Here is a 27,993-nt window from a genome sequence, read left to right on the forward strand (position 1 = left end):
TAAGGTTCCAATATAATATAGGCTCCAAACCGTATTTTCTAAGGGCGGAGGTTCTACCCTGAACCACTTTTTTAGGAAAGCATGGCTGGTAAAAAAAACCCACTCACAACAGAATATATACAATACAAAAGTAGGAAATCTAAAAATGTCACACTACAATCACTGTACTTTGGTGTATCACTTTTGTCTCAGTATCGTTTTACAATTCAAAAAAGGTCTTGATCAGAAGTTATAATTATTTATATATATTTAGGTATGGTAATTACTGTTTAGATTCAGCCATCTGTAGTAGCTGTGTGTAGTAGATTCCAGAAATTAATTACGTCTTTTCTTCCATAAACGTCACTACGTTGTTTCACAGGAACACACAGGCGCTAAAAGAGGGATCAGTTGCACAGTCACTCATGAAACATTATGGTCACACGCGGACGTTATACGTGCACTTTCATGTTCACTCTTTCAATAAGGACTTTGTTGTACATTTTAGCACAATACTGGTATTGTGTTTCGCATTGCTGATTTATTCCTTCACTCGGCTTTCCACCTCGTTGCTTGTTAAATGAATGAATACAGAAAGTTCTAGATCAACAATACTAAGTAGTTTCCGTGAAGCATTGTGTTTAAACCCCGGCTACATGGGAAAAAGGTAACTGTGTTGATGGTGGAGCTTCAGATCATCAAAAAGCTCAGTTTTTAACCCAACATTTTCCCATGTAATCTTCTTTTAACCATCTTCCCTTCACCTTGGAGCCATTAAGACCCTCTAGTGTTACCTGGCCTGTCTCGGGCCCAGCGAAGCCCCAGAGCCCAAGCCTTTGTCCAGGCCCGGGCAGCAGGTGAATAGGATGCCAATGCAAGGGGCCTCTCAGCCCAGATACACCCGATACCTGGGTCCGCCCCCACAACAACACCCACCCACAAGACCCCTAAAGCCCCAAAACTCCTCCTCCTTGTGTCTGCCTGCCAGCTGGCTTCTTCACTCACTGACACACAGCAAGAATGAAGGATGTTATTGTGGAAAGTATTGGCAGCTGCCCCCCCACCGAGAGTATGTTGTGTGTACGTGCTCAGGTCTTTTTTTATTGTGTGTGTGAGGGCTCTGCCCGGTTGTCTGAGCCTCATATCTATATGAACTCTGAGCTCACCTTTGAAGTTCTCTAGCGGGCATCTCCTAGCACCTTCTGCCCCTCCCTGTCTCTCCTCCACTGCTTTGATTCCCTTTCTTGTTTCGGGGAGTGGGCCGATCCACAGATAATGCCCCTCAGTCTCTTCCAGGCTACCTGTCCCCGAGGAAATCAGCATACACATGGAGCGCAAACGGAGAAGTTACCTTTTGTAATCAGTTTTTTTGTTTATTTTTGCATTTACATATGTAAGTAATGATTGCAGGCAAACATTTGGGATGAGTGTTTAAAAACTCTTGCAAAAGATAGTTGGGAAACACAATGCATGGACAGTTGGTAGACTGTCCCAGTATCTTTGTTTGCACTGGTTCATTGGTGTGCTTTCTACACTGTAAACTGTTTTAGTGCTCTCACTTTTTACAGCATGTCACCAATCTGCTGAAATAGCACAGCTACTTGCAAGGCATGCAGGTGGATTAAAGGGAGCCTCACATTTACGTGCTGATGACTGTTTGACTGGGCTTGCTTAAGGGCAATAAAGTGAAACCTTTTCATGGCTTTTCACTGCATTCACAAACAGTCCTAATGATTAAAGGGGTTACCCACAATGCATCGGTCTTGCATTGCGTCTCCATCCTGTCTACGTCTTATAGGGCATTCTTGTTGTGTTGCCTTAACACTGTGCAGTTCAGAAGTTATCTGGTGGGAATTCAAAAAGCATTTGAAATTGAACAACATTTTAAAATAGCATTGCAATTGTAATATACTGGACCGTATAACCATATAATTCTTTAACTAGAGATGTAGAAACTAAAAAGCACCACGGCTGTAGTTTTGATTTCCATCTCTATTCATATTAAAGACGTCTAACACATATGAAATGTGAAAATAAAAGTCCTTAGAGACGTATTTCATATAAAACACCCCAAAATGCAATGCTCTCAGTAGTAACATTTTTATCTAGTATTGTGTTTTATTCATTAGAATGCAGGCGCACAAATGCAAACATCCTACTTGTAAGTAATTGAATGTTAACAGAAAATAAGAAACACGTGAAATGAACCTGGTATCAGGATGCACGCTACACTAGAACCTGGACGGGAGGAACTGAGATGGCATCACTTTAAAGGTTTAATATGAAGGAACGTTTTAACATTTTACATGACAAAACATTTCACATAAAAAGCTTTTAAATCACTTTGTATTTTTTACTAATGAAACATTTTGTGAACTTAATTTTATTCAACTTTGTTTCCTCCGTCTATCTCCTGAAACTTCAGAAACATCATTTTTGACCGATCATTAGAGAAAATTTGTATTGATCTTTAAACCCTGTCTGCCAATAAACATCTGTTTGTATCCGTGTGTGGGTGTGATTGTGTGTATGTGCACATGTGAGTGTGTGAATGCTTGTGTCTGTTGTAAATGATAAATGGCTTATTTCGATCCCTCAGCCGATGAGCCCTCAGCCTGTTTATACACACCACCGACTAGGGCTTTGTCAGCAAAAAACAAATGATCGATCAGCACACGCTCTCACACACACACACACACGCTCCTGCAGCACGGTGGTATGATGGATTGGACCTGAGGTGTGTCTTTTCCCTGTTATTGATAGGCAGGTATTGGAGTGGCAGCATGAAATATTAATGGAGCTGAGTGGGTGTAAGAATGTGAAGGATACAGACCAAGGGCAGAGAGGAAGAGTGAGAGGGATGCTTGAAATACTACAATGACAGGTGTCATACCTGAGGCCTGACAGCATGAAGACTGACGGATAGCATTGGAAAAGAAAGCGCCCACATACCGCACACGTGTCTGAGAATTCAAAATTATATCAGTGTGAAATTCTTTCTGCTCTCCATGGAAATTCCCTCCGTCTTTAATTTCATGTGCACAAACATACACTCAAACTTCTCTTTTCATCACAATTCACATTTGTGGTTATTTTTCTCTCCTCTGCTTTGATATATAAGAACCGCTGACTTACGTGGACGGACAAAGTACACCTTTGTCCTCACAACACAGCGTGAATGTTTGTCATTATATTTGCAATCTCATGTGTTGTGTTTGTCCTCAGTATTACACTTTACAGTCCATACCAAAGAAGCTTGAGGCATCCCTCCGGTATTGAATGCAGGGAGACATTATGCAAGTGTGTGTGTGGGTGTGTGTGTGTGTGTGTGTGTGTGTGTGTGTGTGTGTGTGTGTGTGTGTGTGTGTGTGTGTGCGTGTGTGTGCGTGTGTGTGTGTGTGTGTGTGCGTATTGACGCAGCACTGCAGAACAATCTATACTAACGATTTTCCATAGACACCTCAAGTTGATCTGGGAACCAGAGAGAAGGAGATGGAGAAAAGTCAAGGGACAAATTAAGAGATTAAATGGAAAAAAAAAGAACAAAGGATAAAGGCAGAATCGGGATGGAAGTATAAGAGTCAGAGGATGGAAGGATAAATACCAGTGATGTGGTCCTGATTTGTGAAATGAAACCCTGCCACAAAGGTGTCAACTAAATGATGTGCTCACTGTTGACCACTTGATGCAGGTATAAGTCATCCTTGGTGAGCAACCTTTGGGCTGCCAGGTTGCTAAACGTCATTCAAAATCAAATTAATCATAAAATGCTACAGAATTTCTCACTTAACCAACACGTTAGTAATTAAACTGCTATTGTTAATGATAAGAAATCATGAATCTGTGATATATATATATATATATATAAAATAAATAATTAGTGATGATTTGAATGAGACATTGATGCTTGAGTTGCAACTCAAATGTATTATTGGTTATTATAGCCGTTAGCCAGATTAACTTGAAGCTGTAGCTTTTATTAACTTTTGATCATTATTATCCAATATAACTGAGAAGGAGTCTCGGCATGCATGTCTTTCAATAAAGGAATAGCATGAGAGCAAATGTGAAAGCGAATGTGTCTGTGTACACTGATTTGTATTTGCTGATTTGCTGATTTGTATGTGTGTGTGTGTGTGTGTGTGTGTGTGTGTGTGTGTGTGTGTGTGTGAGAGAGAGAGTTTGAGAGGCCCTGAACCGCAGTGGAATTTCCTCCACTCACCTCACATTGTTCGGACTAACTGAGGAGTCAAAGACAACAGGGCACGAACAGTCCACACCCTTCAGGGTGCCTCTGACGAATCATAAGCACTTCCAGGTCAAGAGGCCAGCAGGATGATCTCACGGGCAACCAGAGCAGGTCTGTCTCACGCACACACACCGCAGAAAGCTCCACATCAACAGGTCGTTATGCCACAAATGATGTCCACGGGTTTAGCATTTTGCTAAACGAGTGACTCTTTTTAGAGACTAGACAGTGGGGCTGTGGGGAAAGCTGAATTCTCCGATGTTTGTTTGTAAAGTGTTAATACCTCAGGAAAAAGTTCACGCTCGTCCCCTGAAGGACATTCTGACTTTTACGCTAATCAAAATATGAACGTAGCAAGAGAGCAAGAAAACAAATTCAATCGTCAATTCATTCTCTTTGTGTTCCCACACCTGACAGAGGGAAAACACTAACAGAGAACTGAAATATTTAAGTGTCACCCTGTAAAGGAATTCATTGCTTTTAAATTATCCTGGAGTGGTAGAAAAAAATCAGACACATGTTCAATCCGTACTGGACACTAAACTGCAAAGGGTCACATTCAGCAACAAACTTCAGCGGATAAATCGATGTCCGCTTTAATAGCTTTAACCGATCCCACGTGTTGGTAAGTCTCAAACAAAAATGTGTTTCAAGCTAACAGACTTCACGATTTGATATGGTTGTTATGCAGATATGTCAACAAAATTAACATGTATCTGTCTATGCCTGTGGCCTCCGATCTTTCAAAGTAAAACATTCATCTTGCTCGGTTTTGGTCATTTGGCTTTTTAGTTTGTTTGACTATTCTTAATAAACTGTTTTTATTAGGGCTTTGTGCTGCAATAATTAACTTAAAGAGGCAAACAAGCAGAGCTGCACACTTGAATAATTAATTAAATGTGGCTCTGTCACATTATATTATACATTTTGTTTAATTATACTAACTTACAAGGCCAAGGTCGGGTCAACAGATGTATATTACAAGAGAAAAGGGAACTTTTGTAGGCCGAGAACGGCGCATCTCGCCACTAATGTGGACGTGCGCTTGATTGAGAACGCTCAGTGTCAGAAATAGGGTTTAAGGTGCTGCGTTAAATGAAACAACCATGACGAAGGTCGTGACCTACACTCTGAGGTCGCTAAAAGTCTAAGCGCTCACAGCTACAAGACCCTTGTGCGCATGTCTTTGTGTACATGTGTTATCAAGAGGAAGTCATCACAACTTGGTGAGGGGGAAACCTCCACTTTAGCTGCAATTGTTCAGCACTTCCAGGTTGTTAAAGAGGAAGATGAGACTCCGTCATTGTCACGCTATTTCTCTGCGTCACTTTCTCCTCTTTCAGATATTTTATCCATTTTTTTCTAATATATTTAAGTTTTATTCCTGGAGTGATGAAGTTAAAATATAATTGATGCATAAGGAATTAACAATACATACTAACAATTAAATCATATGTACGCACTCAAACGTTAAATAAGAGAAAATTAGTGCTATGCTGCCACCTACTGTCTCAGAACACATGATTCCGAGTTACTTGTTTGACTATTTCCAGTAATTCTGTATATTTTTTTTCCAAAAGACTTCAATAAACAACTTCAAGCAATTCGTACATCAAGGTACAAGTTCATCTAAGACACACAAGGAACATCAATTTACGTCAGAACAAAAGCCTTGGACTAAATGTTATAATGGCCACTAAAGACAAAGTAATAAAAAAAATACCAATTATTCTAAAATATGTAGTTCTACAAAAAAAGCTTACAGACCTTTGCCAGACCTATTCGGAGCTGAAGGGAAAGCGGTTTGCTTATTGATTGACACGCAAGCAGCTGCGCGTGTCAATCATCACAGCTAATCAGGTCCACCTGAGCTGGTTCTCCTCCTTATAACCGCCGTGCTGACGGTTTGCGTCAAGCCGAGAGCGCGTCCACTCTCCGTCAACAGCCGCCATGCCGACCAAAAACGTTGTTGACGAGCGGATCTCCAAATTCAAAAACAAAGGGAAAGATCCAACAGTAAGCGGTTGAATTTCCACTGTCGTACGTGTTAATACTCTTTTTGTGACCGACAACGCATCTCGACCTCTTGCAGAAACTGCGAGAGAAACGCATCTCCGTGTGCGTGGAGCTCCGCAAAGCGCACAAGAATGAGAGTTTCCTGAAGAGGAGAAACATCTCGCTGTCGTCTCTCCAGGACGAGGAGGCCCACTCTCCCAGTTACATCTCCAACGAGATGGTCGGTATTCCGGAAACCTTTTTTTACAATGTCGCTGCAGCCAGCGGAGCCTCCAACGCTGCGTCTGCCTCTCATTTAGGTGGCGTTACTCTCCATCGAGGACATCGTTAGAGACGTGAACTCCGACTCCAGGGAGTCACAAACTCGGGGATGTCAGGCAGCCAGGTGAGAACATCGGGGAGCCTTTTTTAAATGTCTGTAAACCGAAAAGTGCGGCACATGATGCACCTGTGTGCTGCTTTAAAATAAAATAAAGTTGATCATCATAATTGTGGTGATGCTGATCACAATAGTGATTGGTATCGCGACTGATCACTGGTAGTGATGGACTAGTGTAACCTGTGTCACACAAAAAATGCCAATTTGATAACCCTAATGAACTATTTTGCTAGTTGGGGGCTGGAGCACCAAATTGAGATCCAGGGTATTCGTAATTGCAGTCTTACCAAACACCTTATTGGGCTACTTTAAATGTCTAGTGTTTCCTGTTGCACATTAAAACACATGGAAGTAGGTGAACCTAACCTGATATATATTGTCCTCCATTTCCCCCCTCCTCCAGGAAGTTGCTGTCTCAAGAGCGCAATCTCCCTCTGAAGGAGATCATCGATGCAGGCCTGCTGTCCCGCTTTGTATCCTTCTTGAGTATGGACGATGAGGCCACTCTGCAGTTTGAAGCCGCTTGGGCCCTTACAAACATTGCTTCTGGAACATCTTGGCACACTCAACAGGTGTGAACCCCGTATTAAACCATGGGGAATCACCAGCATGGCTACCCGAGTGCTCAGTGGCTTAAAATTCCTCTGCATGCATTTGTTCGTCAGGTGGTGGAACATGGGGCTGTACCAGCTTTCATCGCCTTGCTTGCTTCACCAATGCTGCACATCAGTGAACAGGCTGTCTGGGCTCTTGGAAACATTGCGGGTGACGTGCAAAATATATTTCAAAAATCATGTCCGACTATATAATTGACGCTAATGCAAAAATAAATCTAGTACACATAATATCCTTGTTCCTTGCTGTACTAACATTAAAAAACAGGTGATGGTGCAGCTTATCGGGACATCCTGATCGAGTGCAATGTTGTCCCAGCCTTGCTTGCCTGCATCTCCCCAGACACACCCGTAAGTCAAAAGTAGCTAAAACTAGTCACTTCACTTTTTCTATTATACTTTAGGTTCATTGACAGCATTTAACGTCTGAAGAAAATTCTCCACAATCAACTAAATTACAAACCGTTTATTTGGAGTTGTGGGTGTATGTTTGCTGAGAAGTTAGCGTTGCGCTGCTAGCCTCAAGGAGCTTTGACGACTGGCTATTGAGTTTAATTTGAAACATCAAGTGAAAGTCTGAATAGTGCGTCTCTAGTCTTAATGCTTTCATCACAGGTTGGCTACCTGCGAAACCTGACATGGACATTGTCCAACTTGTGCCGTAATAAGAACCCGTTTCCACCATTGTCTGCTGTCCAGCAGGTAAGTGAAATTCCAGCGGCCCCAGAGCGCAAGTGACTGAGCTTTGCTCTCAGAGCCACAGAAGATTCAATCCTTTCCAGGAGGATGACTCATGTGCTGTAACTGTTCCTTCAGCTGCTACCGTCTCTGATCCAGTTGCTCCATCTCAACGATAAAGACATCTTATCTGATGCATGCTGGGCAATCTCCTACCTGTCTGAGGGTGACAATGAACGTATTGATGTTGTGGTGAAAACTGGCATCGTTCCCCGGCTGGTGGAGCTGATGAGCCACGAGGAGCTCAGTGTCATGGTACTGTGGGTCGTTCAACCCTTCAATTTCTTCAACGTGCTCTACAACTCAGGGTTTGAACACTGCACGAGATGTCAGGTCTGCACCTTCACAAGTCATTAATTTTTTTTTTTTTTTTTTTTTTACCTCCAGACCCCAGCTCTCCGATCGATTGGCAACATCGTAAGTGGGTCCGACCTGCAGACCCAGACGGCCATTGATGCTGGCGTTTTAAAAGTCCTACCTCAACTGATGAGGCACCCGAAGCCCAGTACGCAAAAGGAGGCAGCGTGGGCATTGTCCAACATCGCTGCTGGGCCAAGTAGACAAATCCAACAGCTCATCACTTGCGGTCTGCTCCCTGCTCTTGTGGAACAGCTCAGAAATGTAAGCCGTCACAATCTAGATTCTTTTCCCCTCTTAGGCATGTTGAACATACTGTAGTGGTACTTAAAAAAAGGACTGTTTTCATGGATGTTGATGGACAACAAATGTTATGAAAGTAGCTCAACAATCTTTATTTTTTTTTTAAGGGAGACTTTAAAACTCAAAGGGAGGCAGTGTGGGCAGTAACAAATTTCACCAGTGGTGGCGCTGTGGAGCAGGTGGTCAATCTGGTGCAGAGCGGAGCCCTGGAGGCAATCATTGACCTGTTGCAGGTCAAAGATGCAAAAGTCATTCTGGTCATACTGGAAGCAATAAACAACATTTTCCTGGTGAGGGGATGAAAAAAAAATCAAATTCTTGCACTATATTGTAAAGCTTGCAGTAGTGTGACTTGGAACGTGCAGATCGGTTTCAGTAGTTGTACATGACGACAGGCAGCAGAGAAGCTTGGCGAGACGGAGAAACTTACCCTTTTGGTGGAAGAGCTGGGAGGCCTGGACCGCATTGAGATGCTGCAGAACCACGACAATGATCTGGTCTACCAGGCTGCTCATGCCCTCATAGAGAAGTACTTTGGAGATGTAAGTAGCAACGTCTAACAAATGGTTTAGGAGTGCAAACTTCATTACTGTATATCGATTCTCACCAAATTTAACGACTTTGCATAGCGCTTCTGCCACATCTGAGGAAAAGGGCGCTCTCATAAAATGACTCCATGAACTTCAGGTTTGAAAACATTTTCTGTTTCTCTTCCTGCACTATAGGGAGAAGTTGTGGGTGTCAAGGTCGACAGTACGGATGACTCATTTGTGTTTATGACATCTGAACCTCAGGGAACCTTTGAATTTTAAACCAGGTGGTTGTTTGTCTTGCGTGTTTAAGTGAATAAATAAAGATTGTACATTGACACTTGTCTCTTGCTGTTATATTAACTCCTGACCCATGACTAGTGAAGATAAAGATGTGACATTAAACACAGGACAACCGGTGAAAGCCTGAGTCGTGAACAGTAAATGTGTATTGTCTTGATTAAAGAGAACTGTCAGGACAGTGATATGGCTTTGCTTCAGAGATTTTAGAACTGGAATATGGCGCCACTCTTGAGCCAAATGATGAAATAATTAGCAGTCCTGTGTCGAATAACCAAGCTAATGTTAAAGGGAACTGATTTCAATATGTTCAAATGTAATCTTGTAGATTCATTAGGATATTTGAAGGACCCATTTAATTTATTAGCCCTACGCAGCTTATTGTATGCTTAAAATGAAAGTATTTGAATTACAATCCATTTCCTTATGCAAAACCCCTAAACATTTGGAATTAGGAGCACTCATACTTGCACAAGTTTACATTCTGTCTACATATGAATTGGTTATTTGAAAACTTAACACTTCATACCATAAGTGAATAATTTGTCAAACGAATCACTCTTGCATCTGAGGATTTTTTTTAAATGGTTAAAAGGCAAGTAGGTTGGTCTGGAAAAAATTAAGTTTTTCAATTTTAGATCGTCATTTTTTGGTTAGTCTTTCAGTAACTAGGTAGGAGCTTTAATCCTTCCGCATTTTCCTTAAAGGTATTTCAAATGACTTGCCCATCAAATAGCTGCATTATATATATTATGATTTTCTCAGCGTCAAACTAAACAAGGCAGAGAAAAGTTTTACATTTCAGAAACTAACTTATTTGGGGTTTCAACAGTGAGAAAAATGATGGAATATACTTGTAAAATTGAAGCATCAGTTTTGTTGAATTTGACATCTTTAGTTTGAGTATTGCAGTAGTATGAATATCAATGTGTACAATGGCAGCTTGTCTCTTCATAGCTGTATGAGTTCATAGGCCGAGCCACTACAGTCCAGACAGGTCTACGGATCGTTTTGTCTTCGCCAAGAGTAGGTGAATGATAAAGGTCTTATTTCTAATTTGGAAATTTAAGTTACATAGTGAATGATGAAAGAAAATGGAGAAATGAAATAGGACTTGTGCTCTCATGCTGTTGAGTCAAATACCACAAAGGGTGAAGTCAAGCTTAACACACTTTACATGATGAAAACATCACAGAATCATGTGGCAGAGATAAAAAAACAAAATCCTAAAAATGGAATCCTCCTCAAAATGTTTTCCTAAAAAAAGGTAGAAAAGTTGTAGTTATACTGGTCATTAACGCAATATGGTATTTTCAAGTGCCACACAGGAGATTTTGGCCCCTTGTAATTAATCGGAATTTGTTTTATTAATAAATACCAGTAGAAATCCATGAAATAGAACACAGCTGTAGGCATTAACCGTCTGAGAGGCTTCGTTTCCCATCAAAGCAATACGTGTTGGTGTGTACGAGCGCGAGTATCTACATCTTCTCGTAGGTGAGTTCATGTCCGCAGGTGGTGCAGCTTTTCTTGTAGAGGTCCTCCTCCGGATCCACCACCTCTTCTGGTCCGTACTGATGTTTGTGGACGCTGGTGTCTTTGGTCCACATGCTGCTCCTCACCGCCCTGCGCAGCTCTGACACACAAACATGAAAGATCGTCACGTCCCGAGCGCATGGAGCCGACGCTCACCCAAATACAAATGTTGATGTGGCGACAATTCGTTATGTAAATGCCTTGGTATTTGCGCTAAGACAGGTGGCCGACCTTTGACCTTCTTGTTGAAGCGTTTTTGTTTCTGTGTCTCTCGGTTCTCTTCCCTCGTCTCTTTGGCCTCCTCCAGTGCCTCCTCTGAACCCCAGACCTCCATACACCTCTTCTCCACCTGGGTAACACGTACAAATACACGATTCACATGGACCCATTAACACATGCAAAACACTGAGGGCGTATCCACTCCAATCCATTAGGATAGATTTGATTGAACTAAATCAAGGAAAAGAAAAGGAATATTGTTTGTCAATCATGGAGATGTTACTGTTTTCTATTCGATATGATTATTCCATGGATCAACAGTTTTTCTGGTTCACTGCTGGAGTTGATGAAATTGTGAAGTACTCAAGAGCCCACGGCCTCTGAACTGAACAGATGTCGTTGTTTTCAGAGCAACAGTTAAAAATCCAAAAGGTACTTTTATTTAATAATGACATAAACAGATGATGATAATTGACCAGCAGAAAAGCCCTTTGAGGCAGATTTTTAATTTGTTATTTTGTGCTCTCAAATAAATGGAGTTTAATTACATTTAAGATTCCGATGACTTATTCAGGCCTCAGGTCATTTTGTTGAAAACTACAGTAACATTAGCAAATCATAGTTCCTGCTGAACATAGACGTTAGATGACACGGAACAACGTACTGACACATGGTTCCTTTCATCCAGCCGGTACCTGCAGCTTGAGGTAAAGCTTCATGTCCCCCCAGGTGGGGTTGTGAGGGTTTTTCTTCAGCGTGAACCTGAGTGGAGGCTCTCTCTGGTCCAGGTCACAGTCCTTCAGCAAGTAGTGCTGCTTGGCCTCAGTTCTGGAGATTAGTTTATGCTTCTCCTCGTTGTCTCTGAGGGACAAAGAGGCGTACACTTTTCACACTTTTCAATTCATTGACATTTTAGACATGTTATGCTTTTTTTCCAAAGCAGCACGAAAACACCACATTAAATGTTTTAGCCACTCAGCGTCTGCGTGTTCGTGCCCATACGGGTGTGCGTGTGCGTGCGTGCGTACCTGCACTTATCACAGACGGACAGGTCAAAGCTGTTGCTGAGGTACGAGTCCATGAAGGGTTTTTGACAATCATCGCAAAGCAGGTAGTCCGGCTCGATGACTGGGGCTGCAAACAAAACACACGCAACACTTAAACAAGCCCGGCGCGCCCCCCGCTCGCAGACGCACAAACACGCAAACACGCACCTGGCTGATGCACCACCTTCCTGGTCCTCTGCTCCTCCTCCCCGCACTCCTCCTCCTCGATGAAGAAGCCTGCGCCAGAGTCGATGGTCCTGGAGATTTTGGCCGAGGTGGCCCCCTCCACTGCGGCCAGCGAGCGGCTCGCTAGTCGCGCCTGCCGGAGCATCACCGCCTGCTGCCTGTTCCGCTCGATTTTGGCCCGCATCGCTGCAGAAAGTTCGGGTTCGGGACTCCGCTGTGGCCCGAGACCGGCTTCCGGTCCTTGTGGCTCGGACGGGTCCATGCTGCTGATCCCGCGCACTGCCGAGGATGAAGGGGCACGCGAGAACAGTCGGTCCAGGATCCACGCAACATTCAAACAATAAAATGTGTTGTTACAAAACTAAACGCAGCTGAAGCTTCCGCTTCATTCTTCTTCTTTGGGTTTGACGTTTGTCGGCGCGTTGCCGCCGCCTGCAGGTCTACAGTGCGACATGCGACAACAACACAATCACAGCGCGTTGCATCTGCCCTCTGACTGACAATTCAACAAATGGTCTCCTTATCAGATTTATTATTCACTTTGACTGAACGATCAAAGGCTCTTATAAGCAGGTTGGATGCGTTTTCTTTGAGGCAGCCTTGATATTTCATGTTCACATGCCCTAGTGAGATTTTAAATACTTTTTGAGCATTTTTTTCTACTGTTCAGGTCACCAGCTACCAAAGTCCCTTGGCCACCACGAAGAGAAAACCCCCCAGAATGAATGATGTGCGGGGATCATTAACTCCTCTCTCTTACAGTTAGCAAAGAAGGATGTCTCAAACCGGTGATGGCGCCAAGTCTGCTGCTGCTCGGAAATGGAATGCGAGACTGATTATGTGGACACACATAAATTTTTGTTTTCTTTATTTATGCACAAAGTAATGAGCAATTGTGAAACAGAAAATGTACCTGTACACTCAGAACATTCGCCTGTTGCTCTCAGTATCTACATCTTTCACAGTTCATTGTAGCTTCACTCATCTCAAATAACCTCTAACGTTACCAATAAAAAAAAAAGACGTGCTTCAAATTCATTTTGTTTAAATCCTCAGCCCGCAGTCTGAGTCCAGACTTAAATTGTAGAATTATTTAGAACCTTAATCTCCTTCCGGTCACAAGATGCTTGTCTGGAGGACTCGTCTGCAGCGGACACGTTTACATGTGGGACAAAGACATGGCAAGTTTGTCCTCAACTAAGTCTGGTGAGTGAATGTCCTTAGATGTCAGTGAAGAGGAACAGGTGAGCATGTTGTTTATTGGTTGAGCACAGGTGTTTAGTGAATCACTGTTGCATCATGCGGATCAGGCAGCGGACCAGGCCTGCTGCTGTAAGAGGCTTGTGTCAAAGAAAAGCAGATTGCGTCCCGATGGATGACACTGCATATCTGACCGGTGTTGTGAGCGGTATGTGAGGGAAAAGTGACCCGACTTTTCGGGGGGGGGGTGGGATTTAAAATGTCAGAAAAAAGTTTCTAAATCGACTCCCAACACCTGCAATGAAAATTGCCGTTTAATTTTTATAATATAGCATTTTGTACAGAGGAATGATATATATTTTTTACAGTATGATACACAATTCAAGTAGCACATAAATATTATTCCATACTTAACATAACGAGGATGAATTGTTACATATATTTCAAAATGTGCTCACTCGTACACACTTTTACATAATCCACCACCGCAAGACAGTGCAACGCTGCTGTAAAGACAGTGTATGTCTGGAATGTGAGAGCAGGAGTTCAAGTATGTGCTGGCTGTGAATATAAACACAAGCTTATATACAGTCTTGTGTTATAGTTTACAAATCTTTTACACACATTTTCACACAATAAAACAAATGTTTTAAATTATGCGAGAAATACCTGTAACCCTTTAGTGTTAAACTTATAACGCAATGGCAATGTAACCAGGAAAACCCAATTCATTCATCCAAAGAAATAATGTATACAGTATGTTAAATGTAAATAATGGACAATCAATTTGACCTGTCAATAAAAATGAGGTTTCTTGGGAATTTAGGACGGGATATAAAAGTCTGAGAGTGTATCCAGAGATGTCTACAATACGATTGAAGGACCCTGATGAATATTTCTGGGGGAATTCAGGTGTGCTTCAGGTATATTTGAAAGCATGCAACATAAAGAAGTGTAACGCTGTGTGCTGTAGCGCACGTGAAGCATTCATGCAACAAGCGGTGATGAAGACAGAAAAGGACAAAGTTGATTTATGTGATGGGCAATAGGTCACTATTATATCCGCACACATTAGTAAGTATGTTTCTGGATGGTTTTAAGGACAGTTTGACTTTGCTCATTGAAACTCAAGGAAGAAAAATTGACTTGAATTTTGTAAAACAATAAGAAAAATGGAAACGGATTCATTGAGTTAGAGACAGCTCTTTATTGTGTTATTGTTTGATCCAGATGAACTTGATTGTAGGATTTGATTGAAACAGATACCCACTGATACCTACAGCAGGACCCTAGTGACGATAAAGTCACATGCTTTTTGCTCAACGTTACTTCACTTTAAATCTAAAAGAGAGCGTTTAGACAAAAGCTAAAGTGCAGCAATGAATAAAGCCTCGATAGTCCATGTTTGGTTTTACAATGAAATTACAGGATTACTTAGCTGTTTCTTACAATAATTGAATTCTAAGAATTCAACCTCTATGTCCCAACATGTGAGCATAGTGGCGTAATATCTTATACAGTACATGAGTTGTTTAACATCAAAACATGGCAGAAGAAGCCCGGGGATACCTGTTGATATTGAACTTTAGGAATACATGAAAAACCTTTTGAGTTCATGAAGTAAAACACAACGGAGAAGACTAATCTTCAGTCCGCCAGTCTGTCGAAACCGCGTCATCTGCTGGGAAACGCCACACTGACCTGGTTATTACGTTTTAATGCAAAGTGCAACGTAAAGGCAGACTGAACTGAAAAATACACGCTCAAGAGCTTATGACATGAAAAAGTTGGAATATATTGAGCATGACGACACCATAGAACCTACTATCTGTGTAAGCCCTAACGTAACTATTTAGCATTTATGTATCTTATCATAGAATAGTATCCTACCATGAATAGGACTTAAGTAATCATTTCTGCCAAAAATGTCCTCAAATAAACTGTATTGAAAAACGTTTTTTTAACACTCAATATTTCTCATTTGATGCCATTGCAAAGCCATATAGGGGGTAAATGAGCAAATCTAAATTAAAGTCTCTTCCAGCCCCCGTATTGGGTTTATGCGCTTAACCTCTTGCATGAGTAGTGGAGGTACTTCTGCCACCTGGTCCTCTCGTTAAAAAAGCAAAACAATCTCTGGTGATCTTCAATTGAAACTTTCCATCTTGGCGTTCACATTAGTTGTCCATCAGTTTTCAACCCAAAGACCACTGGATGTAGTCACACGGTACAAAGAGAGAGAGACCTCCTTTTGATGGTCGATGATGTACAGGCTTGTTTGCCAACTGCTGGACGTGTGTGATGCACCGGTAGGAATTTTCTGAATTGATTTAAGTCAGTGAGTCTCCGCCTAACTGCCATCCACAACCTGTGTCGCTTAGTTTTCTTCACCTTTCACTTGCATGTGTGTGTGTGTGTCTGTTTGCATGCCGCCTTCTACTGTGTATGTAAGTGAGACAGATAAGAGACAGTTTGTGTCCGGGTCGGCATTTCTTCTCTCTCTCTCTCCTAAATCCCACTGTGCACGTGAGCGCATTGGTGCATCATATTTGTCTCTCTTTCTCCCTCAGATGGTGATGGGGCAGACGATGACTTTGTCCTCAAGCATCACGCTAACGACGAGGAAGACGAAGTAAAGCATGAACATGAGGAGGCCCAGGATCTTGCTCATTCTCCACTTGCAAGACGCGATGGAGATGATGACAAAGAGAAGCATGAGGAAGAGGAGGACAATGGCGCAGAACAAGCCGTTGCTGCTAACCTCAACTGGCTTGAAGTCGTTGAGGATGTTGTAGACGAGCCAGGGGAACGGTAGACTGGAGGGGGAACAGCACAGAGGAGTTATTCAGGTTGCGAGTGACGAACAAAAAACAGACGCTACACTCAGTGTTTTCTTGCTTGACGCACCCCACGGTGATATCAAAGATGTTGGAGCCCACCGAGCTGGACACGGCCATGTCCCCGAGGCCTTTACGCGCTACAATCACACTGGTGATCAGGTCAGGAATTGAGGTGCCGGCTGCTAATATTGTTAGACCCATTATCTCCTCTGTGATCCAGAACGTTTCTCCAACCTGAAAGCAAGAATAAGTGGCTCAATGTCGCACAGTTTAGAACCTGGCAGGGAAGTGTGGAAGGTGTGAGGACGGGAATGCGCCAGGAAGGGACAATAAAGATCCATCGCTTCACCTAACAAAGCTCGACTGACTAACAGCGCTCTGCACTCGTGTGAACTCAAAAAGCAGCCGGAGGCTCCATCTTGCTCACATGACCTCCTGCTGCAAGGCCAGGTCTGCATCTGCACGGTCAAAATAGAGCGCTGCAGGCTGATCTGGCCTCGGATCACGGCAGATTAGTTGGGATTAGCCGGCGTAGTCACACATTCAACACCGACTGCTGGACTGATTCATGAGAAAGGCCTCGGCAGTAGAATAGACCACAGAGTCGGTGTACATGGAAGTAGAGACAGTGTGTGTATGAAGTACCTGGTGAGCCCACCACACCATCAGGTAGGAGAAGAAAGCAATCCAACTGATGGAGCCAATGAAAGTGATAGGGAAGAACTTCGCTGAGGTCTAAAAACCCAACAGAAACAAGGTTTTAGTTCATCTACCAAACGACCACTCGATTCTTCTTTGGCCCTGTCAAGAGCCTTTAATTAAAACGTCATTATATCAAACAGTATTTTGAGAAAAGTATAGAGCAGTTTGTGTGGTAGAACACAATAAGGTACACATGTAATCTTAGTAATTCTAGGTTTCTCTGAACCAGCAATCAAAAAATAAGGATTTCTATCAATGATTGCATTGTGTTCAAACTGTAACTTTTTTCATTTACATGTTATATATATGTGTGTGTGTGTGTGTGTGTGTGTGTGTGTGTGTGTGTGTGTGTGTGTGTGTGTGTTGTCACCTCTCTTCTGACGTCGGGCAGTGTGAGCCACAGTGGGAGGATTATGGGCAGGATGATGAGGTAAGTTAACCTTTTCCTGGTGCTGTCTGGCCAGGCCAAGCTCAAAGGCTGGTCTTCATCCTCCTCCTCATCCTGAAGAAAGAGTTCCTTACTTTAAAACAACTGTACATTATTCATTTACATTCACTCATGAACTATTTACATAATGATTTTTCAATATAAAATCTATGGTTTAACATGTGAACTTGGAGGAATGCTGAAAGATGAAAGGCGCACCTCGTCTCCTCCTGCCGCACCGTTCATGGGTGGTGTGACTTCCACCGCAACATTTGAACTGTTCGGGATGTTTTTATCAGCTTGAGGAAAGAAAAAGAGGCCAGATAAGAATATGGTTTAAGGAACATGTTTACGGGAACAGTATTCATTTGAAATAACAGAAAAGTGAAAAATTATGTAAATAAAAAAGAGCAGAAACTGTACAATTTGCATTTCTTGAAGCTTGTGTCTGGGAGGGCGGCCCTATGTTGACAAACAAAAGATACTTGTTAATTTTCTGAGGTCCTCCTCACGAGTGTAACACAGCAACGCGTACAGCAAATAGAACAAATCACAGATGGAATGTACAAATTAGTCATTGAAACTACAACCTACTTTCACTTAGAAATATATTGTTACTTCTGCAAAAAGGCCCTTTTAAAAAAGTTTCAGGCTAAAAGAGGGAGAAGTTAAGGGAAAACATCAGGCAACAACTTCTCTTTACCCAAGGTCCAGTCATTCCATTACTTTTAAGTATTTTTTCATCATTCATCGACAGAGACAGTTTCTAATTTGTTAAATATTTGATGATTGGTTTGTTACTTCCTCTTTCAGTGGGACAAATATGCTCCCATAGTTTCACAAAGCACGGTTGCTCACCGACACCGTTGGCACAGGCAGCTTCTTCTTTACACTTCTGCTTGGCCATTTTGTGAAGGATTGATGCCTTCTCTTTGAATTGTCCTGAAATCAAAGAGCCCCAGTCAGCCCAGCAGTGTATCTTGCACATCTGTGGTTGAGTATTGTATATACATAGCACGTGCAATGGGGAGCAACATGTTTTTCAACGCGGTAGGATTCATTTCTAGGAAAGAGCTCCGGAAAGTTGTTGGATGAATGAAGATCTTCCAATATGGTACCACAACCGAACGCTGTGCTTATGAACATTTTCTGAACCTATTTCTAACCCTAAACATTATTTCCCCTGAAGCTGTTTATTTAAGAAAATATTGTTAATTTAATTTGCATTCACAGTCTCTCCTTCATAGTACTAATGTCATATCTTATTCCATCAGTGTGTTTGTGTGCATGTGTATGTTTGTGTGGTGTTGTGCTCTTTATTTGCTTACCCATACCTTCGTCACTGAGAGGGTCGAGAGTGTGTATCATGAGCTGGAAGATGCTGTTTCTCATCAGTGAGTTGTGTAGAGAGGCACAGCTGCCTTCCCTCTGCAGCCTCGGTTTGGCCTATAAATATATCACACATGCAGAAATATTCATAAATATAAATTATATTCAATGCTTGATCAATATTTAGCCTCACTTATTATACATTTCCAAATTACAGGGTGATGGAAGAAAAACACCTTCGTGAGCAGTTGTTTCAATGGCATACAGCTTCTTTTTGTAAGAAGGCTGACCGATACATAGTCAGCCACTGACCGATACAGACTACTGTAAATACAAGCAGGCCCATGATCATGACCTGCATCAGATGCCACAGGGATCATACGGGGAATGTCAAACACACAAAACAAACTCACGGTCAGCTTGCTCTCGTCGTCTCCAGCTGCCCCGGGGGCATCGGCCTTTTGAAACAGAGAGAAAGAAATCAACACGCATGTTTACTCATCACATGTGGCGTAGAGGCAGTCACGTAAATGCATATATTATATGCAATCAAGTACATAAGGCCTACAGAAATTCATAGTTTCATATTTCCAATATTTGTTTAGACTGTGTGGTGTTGTTGGATTGTACTACACGGGCAGAGATGATACGACCGGGGAAAGAACGGCTGTTGTTTACTCACAAGAACAAGACATCTTTATCTTCTATAGTGAATTTACTTTTACTATGTAAAATCCTTCCACTGGAGTAATCACAGCAATGTAACCACATGCAGTAGTGAAATACTGACACACAAATGAGACATTGTTTAGTCAAACGTAAACAAAAAAAGATGTTTAGCAATGACTGCTTCAACTGGAACATTTGAAATGATTTGCTCGGGCGGGTCATCTTCCTCACAAACGTACTCTACTTGACTCTGTAGCTTTCCCAGTGGAGGAGGGTAATATCACAACGGGAGCAACCACCCCGTGACCTTCTGTGGAAAAATGTCACGTTGCTCCAAAGTCAAGCTGAATAAAAAGCTTTGATTGAATGTTTGAAGTTCATGAATCAATGCACGTTTGCTGGGGAAGAATATAGCAAAGGGCTCCATTTCTAACCACAATATAAGCGTGTTGTTGTAATAAATGGAGTGAAAGTGATTAGAAAGCTTAGCAGTTACAATGTAATATAATAAGGACCAATTTTATGTTATGTTCTGTATTCATGTATTACTTAAAAACAGACTACAGCTGTTATGGCAGTAAAAACAAGACTAGTGTTGTTTTTAAAGGGTTAGCAACCTATACACTTGTCACATGTTTGTCCACTACTCATTGGCTTCAAACACACAATGTGATTTCGTAAATGTGTGACCAAGTCCTCATAGCCAAGTTGATTTGTTATGAATAATTAGAAGTTTTTAGTGTGGACATAAATATATCAATAAATATATAATTGTTAATTGTTAATATATATATGTATATGTTATATATATATATGTTAATTGTTAATATATATATATATATATATATATATATATATATATATATATATATGTTAACAATTAACATAACAAAGTAAATTATGGACACCTTCCATAACCTGCTCACATGACTCTGGAGAGTCATGACGTTAAATCTCTCATCAGGTTCACTCCAATCGCCGATCACCAAAAACCTCAAAATCAATTCCAGCATGTGAAGTGAAAAAAAACAAGAACACTTTTTGCTTGTCGCCCAGCAGGTTGTAGGAATAAAATCAAATATAACAGTCAGATAACTGACATGTAGCTCCCAAATCAGCTGTTTCACTGCACTGCTAATATCTAACAATTTTGCTTTAAGTAGGAAGGGGCATGTTGTCAATTTTGTAGTTTCACATAAAGCTCAGCTGTGGTTTATCGGTCTCCATCTCTTGTCACTGACTTAAACAGAGCAGCTCGTCATGGGACATCGTTAAAAGCCGCAGGGAAATTTATTTTACATTACAACTTTTTCTTTTGGGGGAACCTACATATGATAGGCATCCAAACTTTGATAAATAGCATTTAGGCATTAAAATCTGTCCATCAAGCAAATCCAGGCTTGTTCATGATCAAACGCAACCGCTTTGTGACCCAAAGCAAGAAGGTAAAAGCTCAAAGGTTAAAACGTTTTCCAACACTAACTGAGCAGCTCCTGCTGGTCCCGACTCCGGTCAAGAAACACAATAATTCAAAATCTTAAAAGCTTACAGATTCCCATCTTTCATCCCAACCATCATCTTTGTCATCATTGAGACACAGTCGGAATACCTCTTCAGATGTTCCACACATTTCCATCGCCCCCACATCCCTCTCCCAACCTCTCTTTCTCTGACTGACTGTCCGAGCTGTGGGACTTAGGTAGGATTAATCTGCAGAGATCACTCCTTTTAGACTGCTACTTTTCAAGCCTGCGTGTAAAGTCCCGCGACAACCTTCACAGGTCTTGTGAAGGCTTGTCAAACAATTCCCTTTCATCGGCTATTAAAATCCTTTTCAGCTACACAAGTGCTCATTCTCACTGCAATTTAATGCAGAAAATATAGTGGATGAAAAGCAACATGCGCTCAACAGAACACAGACAGAGGGTTTTGATCATGATCACAATAATCAGAAATTCAAAAGTCAGCTCTGCTGTGCGAGTAAAGAATCCATGAGACGGGCTTTGGGCCGACCCGAGAACAGAACCATATGGACTGCATGAAGTGTCACTGTAGTTGAATAAGGGTTGTATTATTTCAGCTGTGTCTGGTTGGATAACAACATGAAACAATTCAAAGTGCATCCTCAGTTGGAGTCCTGCATCTTAGATGATCTTGTCTTCTCTTAAAGGCAATAATAGAACTGTAACAACAACATGTAATCTATAATAACGATTGACCAATTCATCTTCCTTCTCTGTGTGGATATTTATGACAAGAAACCTTCAGCTAAACATTTTGCGAAGCTGCAGATGCACTTTTGCTGCTGCATTGTAATCCAGGTCTGATATTATTGGATGCGAGGAAAATTTGAACATGTCGTAAGTGCTCTGCAGAGGTTGAGGGACAGTGTGCCGAGGTGCATGTTTTCTGCCGTCACCGAAAGGTAAGCAGTTGATAAGGGGATCAGAGAAGATTGTCGACTTTAGTGCCATCAGCAAGAAGACCATCAAATCTCCTCTCTCTCCCTCTCTATGTAGGCACTCTATTCACTGTGAAACCCCACCTGAAACACTCGAATATAATCAAATATAAACCACACAAAGGTTATTGAGCATGGCTCCAGGTCGAGGACACGGCAGCCATTCGGTTTTCTTCCAGTGATCTGCTGATTCTTGCTCCTCCCAGAGAGCATCTGACTATTATTAGTGGCGCTAAGGGGATTGGAGAGCATTAACCTGAGGGATTATCAAGCAGTTACCGACACATGAGGGCAAGCCAGTGGACATCGAGTGCCGGGTGACAAAAGGAGAAAAGCTGTTCTTGGGCTGAGGGGTGGCAGCTTGAAGAACAGCGGATTCCCAGAAGGACACGCATGTCAAACAGTGCTTCTGTAACAACGCTGATCAGCACCCAAACGCACATGCTCACATGTTTACAACAAAAATATAATGAAAAGGGGCGATGGGAAACACAAATCAGATGTTGCATGCATGTGTCTGGGGAAAAAGGGTCTGTCTAATTGACAGTAACTGAATCCATGTGAATGCATTAAGTTGAAATAAAACACAAAAAGGATGATGAAGACACTAAAAGGTACAAACGTATTATTTTCAATCCACTATTAAGAAAAAAGAAAACAGTTAGCAAAGCCTTTAAGGAGAGGACTTTTTAAAGCAGGTGACCATGAACTTGTCTGTTTCCTCTAACTTTTTACGGCCTGAATCACCACCACGAAATGAGTTACCTCCTTCTATGAAGTGTTTTCACTATTGCATCTTGACAGTTTCTTTCTGTATACATTGTATGGAAAAAATATCTCACATAATTGGCCTATAATGAAATAACATGTGCGTTACTTGTAATGAATGTTTCCAGACAAACAAACCCAGATGATGTGCAGCAGTAAACTATTTGGAGAATGAAGAAAAGGTGACGGTCGGTCTGAGAGGCTGTGAGCAAACTGCTCTTAGATCATTTAGTATTTGCCACCTGTGTGCCGTTTGAGATTACATCAGACAGCAACCTATGTGACCTCAAATTACAAACATAGACAGGTAAAAACGCAGAGACAGACTTGATCAAGAGACTGTGTAACATCATTATTATTATTATTATTATTATTATCACATGATTGTTTGGAATCTGCTGTTTTAAACAAAGCATAAAGCACTCTAAACTAATCTTAAAATGACTGCATTGTCTCCTCCCGGTTAACATAAAGTGAGTAGTCGGGTGATTATGAAGTGATTGGTAAGTGTCTTGTCATCAATCAACATCCTGTGAGTGGGACTCACATTGTAAAAGGAAAAATACTTATGTCACAATGATAAATATGAGACAAAAAAACACTCAGAGCAATGACCTTCCTTACAGTCAGAAGACTTTTTACAATGTCAGGGAGAAGACGAAGGGAGCTAAAGAAAGTGTTGGTGGCATTGAAGAGTTGCTACTAGGATTTATGGTTTTTATTTTCACCATATGCTAAATTCCAATTCAACCCTCAAAAGCCTTGTAAAACTATCATGTGCTTTGCCTGTCACTAAAAGAAAGTTATTTTAAAATGGGGTGAATACAAAATTTTGACTGAAAGATCTTTGTAAATTCAGGCTGGTCTGAGGTGATCAAAGGTGGGACATTTTAAGGACCAGCTCAGCCCTATTCTGAGACTCGATAAAAGTAGTGGGTAAAGATGAAGCCCGTTCCTTGTCTTAGTCAGCAACAGGAGACTGCAGTCGGGCTCTACGTCGATCACTGTGCGAGCAGGTGGCAGGTTAAGACCAAGCTTTATATCCTTCAAGAGAAGAAGTCAAGAAGGTTTGGCTACTTGACAAAGGTCTGTCTGTTCAACACCCTGTGTAATTCCCAGTATAAGAGCGTGACTATTCATGGGGTCAGTAGCCAAAAACGGTCTTATTCCTTGTGACAAACAAGTGCCTTTCTGAGATCAGTCATCCACAGATTTCCAGATTCCAGCCAAAATATACTGACAAAGGAACAGCCAGTCATCCCTTCTAGAAATTATGTAACCCAATACACTCATCAGTTAACTGTCCACTTAAAATACAAGACCTGGACTTTCCCTTTTTGAATCGCAGTTTGCAATTTCCAGCTTTGAGAGATGTTTTACTTCAGTTTTTATGAATTAAAACCTCTGAGTTGTTTGTGATGGGAACACTGCGTAATGCATTGATGGATGGATGAATGAATGAGTAGGCATCAAAGGAGAGGGAATAGGATAACATGAATGTATGAATGAGTGGATGCATGGGATGGATGGAAAACTGAACTGATTGAAGAGGACAGATAGATGAATGATGGACGGAGTAGACTCACCTTTGGTGCCGCCTCCAGCTCGTCCACCTGGTTGCTGCCCAGCAGGGTTTTTATGACAAATTCTACTTTGGCATTGAACTTCATGAATGTCACATAGCAGGTGTAGCACGACAGCAGGCCAATACTTTCCCCCAATGTAATTTCATTATCCAGAAAGAAGTAGATGAGCATGAGCAAGCCAACGATATAGAACGATACATCTCTGAACAGAGGCCACCAGGTGAGGTTCAGCACCTCTTTGGAGAACAGGGCACACATCCCGATCACGAACAGGATGTTGAAGACAGCAGAGCCCACGATGGTACCAATACCCACATTACTGTGGGAGACAAAGACGCCTATAACAGACGTGAAGAGCTCCGGGGCGGATCCGCCTGCTGCCATGAAGGTGGCTCCTGCTACATCATCAGATATCTGCAGCTTCTCTGTGATAACAGTGAGTGCAGGAACAAAGAACTCATCGCAGACAATGGCTAAGGCTATGAACATGTACAGCATGCCAAACATATGAAAACAAACATAGCCCTGACGTCTCTCCTCCACGGTAAACAAGTCTGTTGGGTAGTCCCCGTGATTCATCTCTATTGTAGATGATTTCATGGCCACCGGTTTGTCCTCTGGGACGGCTGAGAGGTTGTGGTATTGCATAAGAGTTCTTTGGGGCACCGCCGCATCTGCTGAACCCTCAGCGGATGACACCAGCTCCTTGGCCACTGCTGTGACCAGTGACAAGGCACTCCATGAACAGAATATGCAGACCGCCACCATGCTGATAACAAAGCCCATAATCCGTCCGGGCCGCAGCTTTCTTTTGACGCCATGGTAGTGGTGCCTGGTGCAGCTACTGTGAGGTCCCAGAAGAGGTTCAGAGCTGGAGAAAGCCATCCTGTCTCGACTTCTAATAGGTAGAAGGAAATCCATGGCGTAGGCCTAGGTTGTCGGGCTGAGTGGAAGTGTCTGGAGTCACCCCCGAAGCAGGGTTGGTGGTGCAGGTGGTGACGAGGACGGGGCTTTGACAGGCCGCAGCGGTTCACCGATTTGTTAGCATGCTGCTTCCCAGTCTAAGCTCAATGGAAGCCCTGCCGTCTGATTCCAGGATCTAGCCCATTCAAAGGTATATTCCTCATATTACTCACTGCAAGACAGAAAAACAGAAATAAATATTGTTTTAGCCAACTATCAACAATTAATTACAACTGTATACATACAAATCAGAGTCTGAAATAACATTTGAATACGTTATCTTGATTCTAACATGTTCTACTTCTGATACCTATTAGGTATTAGATACCTATTAGGTATCAGAAGATACCTATTATTTCAGGTCTCATTAAAACAGAATTTAGAATTCCTATTTTTCTTTCTACTAAAACTCTACTAAATTTGAGGGAAATGTTTAAACCACACAATCTATCCATCACCTAAAGTTTCTCAGCAGACAATGTTTATAAATGCAAAAACATATGATATGGGTTTATATAATTTCCCGCTATGCCGACGACAACCAGCTCTACATCTCCACCAAATCTGGCGCCCCCACTTCAATATTAGTGATTAACACGACGTCAATCACAACACAAAAAACGTTCTTTCCTTCTACACCCCTCACCTCTCCTTTTCAACCGCTGAAAAACCTCTCCCTCTGAAACTCTCTCTCCCCCGTCACCTCAGACATTCTCCATCACTTGCCACTTTCAAAACTCATCTATTATAATTAACCTGTGGTATGTATTACGTAACACGTCATTTAGCTGACGCTTTTATCCAATAATCCTTATAACCCATCCCACACAGTGGGAGCAGTAGGTTTCTTACTCTCATATTTCCATCCCACTGCTTTGTTTATATTGTTACATCATTTACAATTATTATAGTATTTTTTTGTGTATTTGTTCATGCTGCCGATATATTCCAGCCTTTGACTTCATGTAGGTAATATTTTAAGGCTAAAATGAATCATCATTGTTCTCTCTTGGCTGTTTTGAAAAAACGTTTATGTCAGTCCTGAATTGCTAAAAACAAAATTAGTGGTGGTGATTCTGTTAAAGTTCTGTAGCTTACTTGTCATTGTGCTGAGAACTTGCGGTGTGAGCTCTATCTTAAGGGAAGCTTGGACATTAGTGGAAGCTCATTAGGGAGCTATTTAATCCCAGAGGTAGATATAGATTAGCTTCAAACCCTGCACACTTATGCAGCTGCACAAGTTAAAAAGTACCAATGATGAACATTCATGGGACAAACTATAATGTTGAAACTTCATCTTATAAATCCAAACAATCACCATAGTTCATCTGAGACACTAAATGAATACTGTAAAACATTTATCCAACATGTTTAAATGCAATTGTACTGTGAAAGTCGTAGTAGTAGTTAAAGAATCAAGCTGGACTCTGTTAATACATTAGAGCAAATACACATAACGGCTACACACAAAATAACCCATTTTTCTCATACCAGACATGGAAATCTCCCGCTCAAGACTCCTGCAGGTTTGAGTCTCTGAATGAATATTCCAGAAAATTGAATCTGAAAAAGAGAGGTCCTTCGAGCTCAGTTGTCTGAAGATCCCGACAGCAAATCCTGAGTGAGATTTTCCTCCCTGAGCCAGGGTGGAGCTCCCAAACGAACAGGTCAGAAAGCAAGGAACCATGGGCTCCTCCCTCCCTTTCAATGCTCCCCCCCTCCTAGGAAACCTCCCCCTCCTCTCCTGCTTCAGTATATCTCCCTCTTCTCTCCTGTCCAAGAACAGGGATCAATGCCATCTTACTTTGTACTTTACTCCACCTCCTCTAGCGTCATCTATCATTTCTTCCCATCCCCACACCCGAGCAAATGCCTCTTACACAACGAGCTTACAGCCTGAAGGGACTGAAGCCTGTGGTCCTATCAGATCATAGGCCTGTGCACAGTCCTTGACAACTATACCAATTACACTGTGACGAAGCATGCTGGCAGCGTAGTTTAGAAGAAAGCTGAATGTTAATTGTGTGTATCACCTGTTGAAAACTTTTTGAATTACTCTTTTTTTGTGATGAAAGAGGCGTGAGAAAATGTTTCCAAGTGCACCACTTCATTCGGGTTTTAGTTCATATGTATTGACGCCTTTGCAGAGCTCTTCTCTCATTATCTGCATTTTCTTTCTGACGATAAATGTATTGATTTTTCCAACCAGATTTTGAAACGTTCCTTCAGTAATTGACTTTATATTGCAGTTTGCTAAAAGTTTAGAGAACTACAAAGTAAAATGTAATGTTTTCATGTTCGTGTGTGTGTGTGTGTGTGTGTGCGTGTGTGTGTGTGCTCACTTCAAATCAGGTCAGGCTTTACACAAGTGAACTGTAATCTTCAGAAGCACATGAAGGTGAGTTGAAGAGGTGTGACCTGTTGTGTTAAGTAGCGTGTCCCTAACATAACCCCACCTTTACAGTGAGTGTGTGTTTCGACGTAGTGCAGTTTTAAAAGTCAACCGAGTTGAATAATCTCAGCAATGGCAGATTTAAAAAATCCATGTTTCAACAACGTTTTTTAAATCTACAGATAAATCTGCCCCTGCGCATGA

At 41.8% G+C, this 27,993-nt stretch overlaps 3 protein-coding genes across 4 annotated transcripts; 1 reads left to right on the top strand and 2 right to left on the bottom strand.

Moving 5' to 3' along the window:
• Window positions 1–6,075: 6,075 nt before the first annotated feature.
• kpna7 (karyopherin alpha 7 (importin alpha 8)) lies at window positions 6,076–9,505 on the top strand. Its single transcript, XM_040187201.2, has 12 exons — window positions 6,076–6,244; window positions 6,321–6,464; window positions 6,544–6,629; window positions 7,027–7,195; window positions 7,289–7,388; window positions 7,506–7,588; window positions 7,853–7,939; window positions 8,054–8,230; window positions 8,363–8,596; window positions 8,743–8,925; window positions 9,031–9,177; window positions 9,361–9,505. Exons 1-12 carry the CDS (start codon window positions 6,179–6,181, stop codon window positions 9,445–9,447), a joined length of 1,563 nt encoding a protein of 520 aa, XP_040043135.2. The 5' UTR covers window positions 6,076–6,178; the 3' UTR covers window positions 9,448–9,505.
• A 1,117-nt stretch (window positions 9,506–10,622) lies between these two features.
• xpa (xeroderma pigmentosum, complementation group A) lies at window positions 10,623–12,865 on the bottom strand. Its single transcript, XM_040187202.2, has 5 exons — window positions 12,435–12,865; window positions 12,249–12,354; window positions 11,916–12,081; window positions 11,233–11,350; window positions 10,623–11,101 (listed from the first exon to the last, which is right to left on the bottom strand). Exons 1-5 carry the CDS (start codon window positions 12,712–12,714, stop codon window positions 10,947–10,949), a joined length of 825 nt encoding a protein of 274 aa, XP_040043136.1. The 5' UTR covers window positions 12,715–12,865; the 3' UTR covers window positions 10,623–10,946.
• A 1,979-nt stretch (window positions 12,866–14,844) lies between these two features.
• Window positions 14,845–27,225, bottom strand: slc24a2b (solute carrier family 24 member 2b). Of its 2 annotated transcripts, none has more exons than XM_040187200.2 (11): window positions 26,889–27,225; window positions 24,435–25,569; window positions 19,364–19,408; window positions 18,956–19,067; window positions 18,480–18,563; window positions 18,045–18,083; window positions 17,841–17,920; window positions 17,565–17,696; window positions 17,138–17,227; window positions 16,560–16,726; window positions 14,845–16,468 (listed from the first exon to the last, which is right to left on the bottom strand). In XM_040187200.2, the coding sequence occupies exons 2-11, from the start codon at window positions 25,353–25,355 to the stop codon at window positions 16,219–16,221; spliced, it is 1,920 nt and encodes a 639-aa protein (XP_040043134.1). In that variant the 5' UTR covers window positions 25,356–25,569; window positions 26,889–27,225; the 3' UTR covers window positions 14,845–16,218. The 2 variants fall into 2 exon arrangements, with proteins under 2 accessions (XP_040043134.1, XP_040043133.1); XM_040187199.2 differs by having other exon boundaries at window positions 18,950–19,067; window positions 26,889–27,167.
• Window positions 27,226–27,993: the final 768 nt, after the last annotated feature.

The sequence above is a fragment of the Gasterosteus aculeatus genome, chromosome 9 (assembly GCF_964276395.1).
Source record: "Gasterosteus aculeatus chromosome 9, fGasAcu3.hap1.1, whole genome shotgun sequence".
In the NCBI taxonomy this organism is placed as follows: domain Eukaryota; kingdom Metazoa; phylum Chordata; class Actinopteri; order Perciformes; family Gasterosteidae; genus Gasterosteus; species Gasterosteus aculeatus.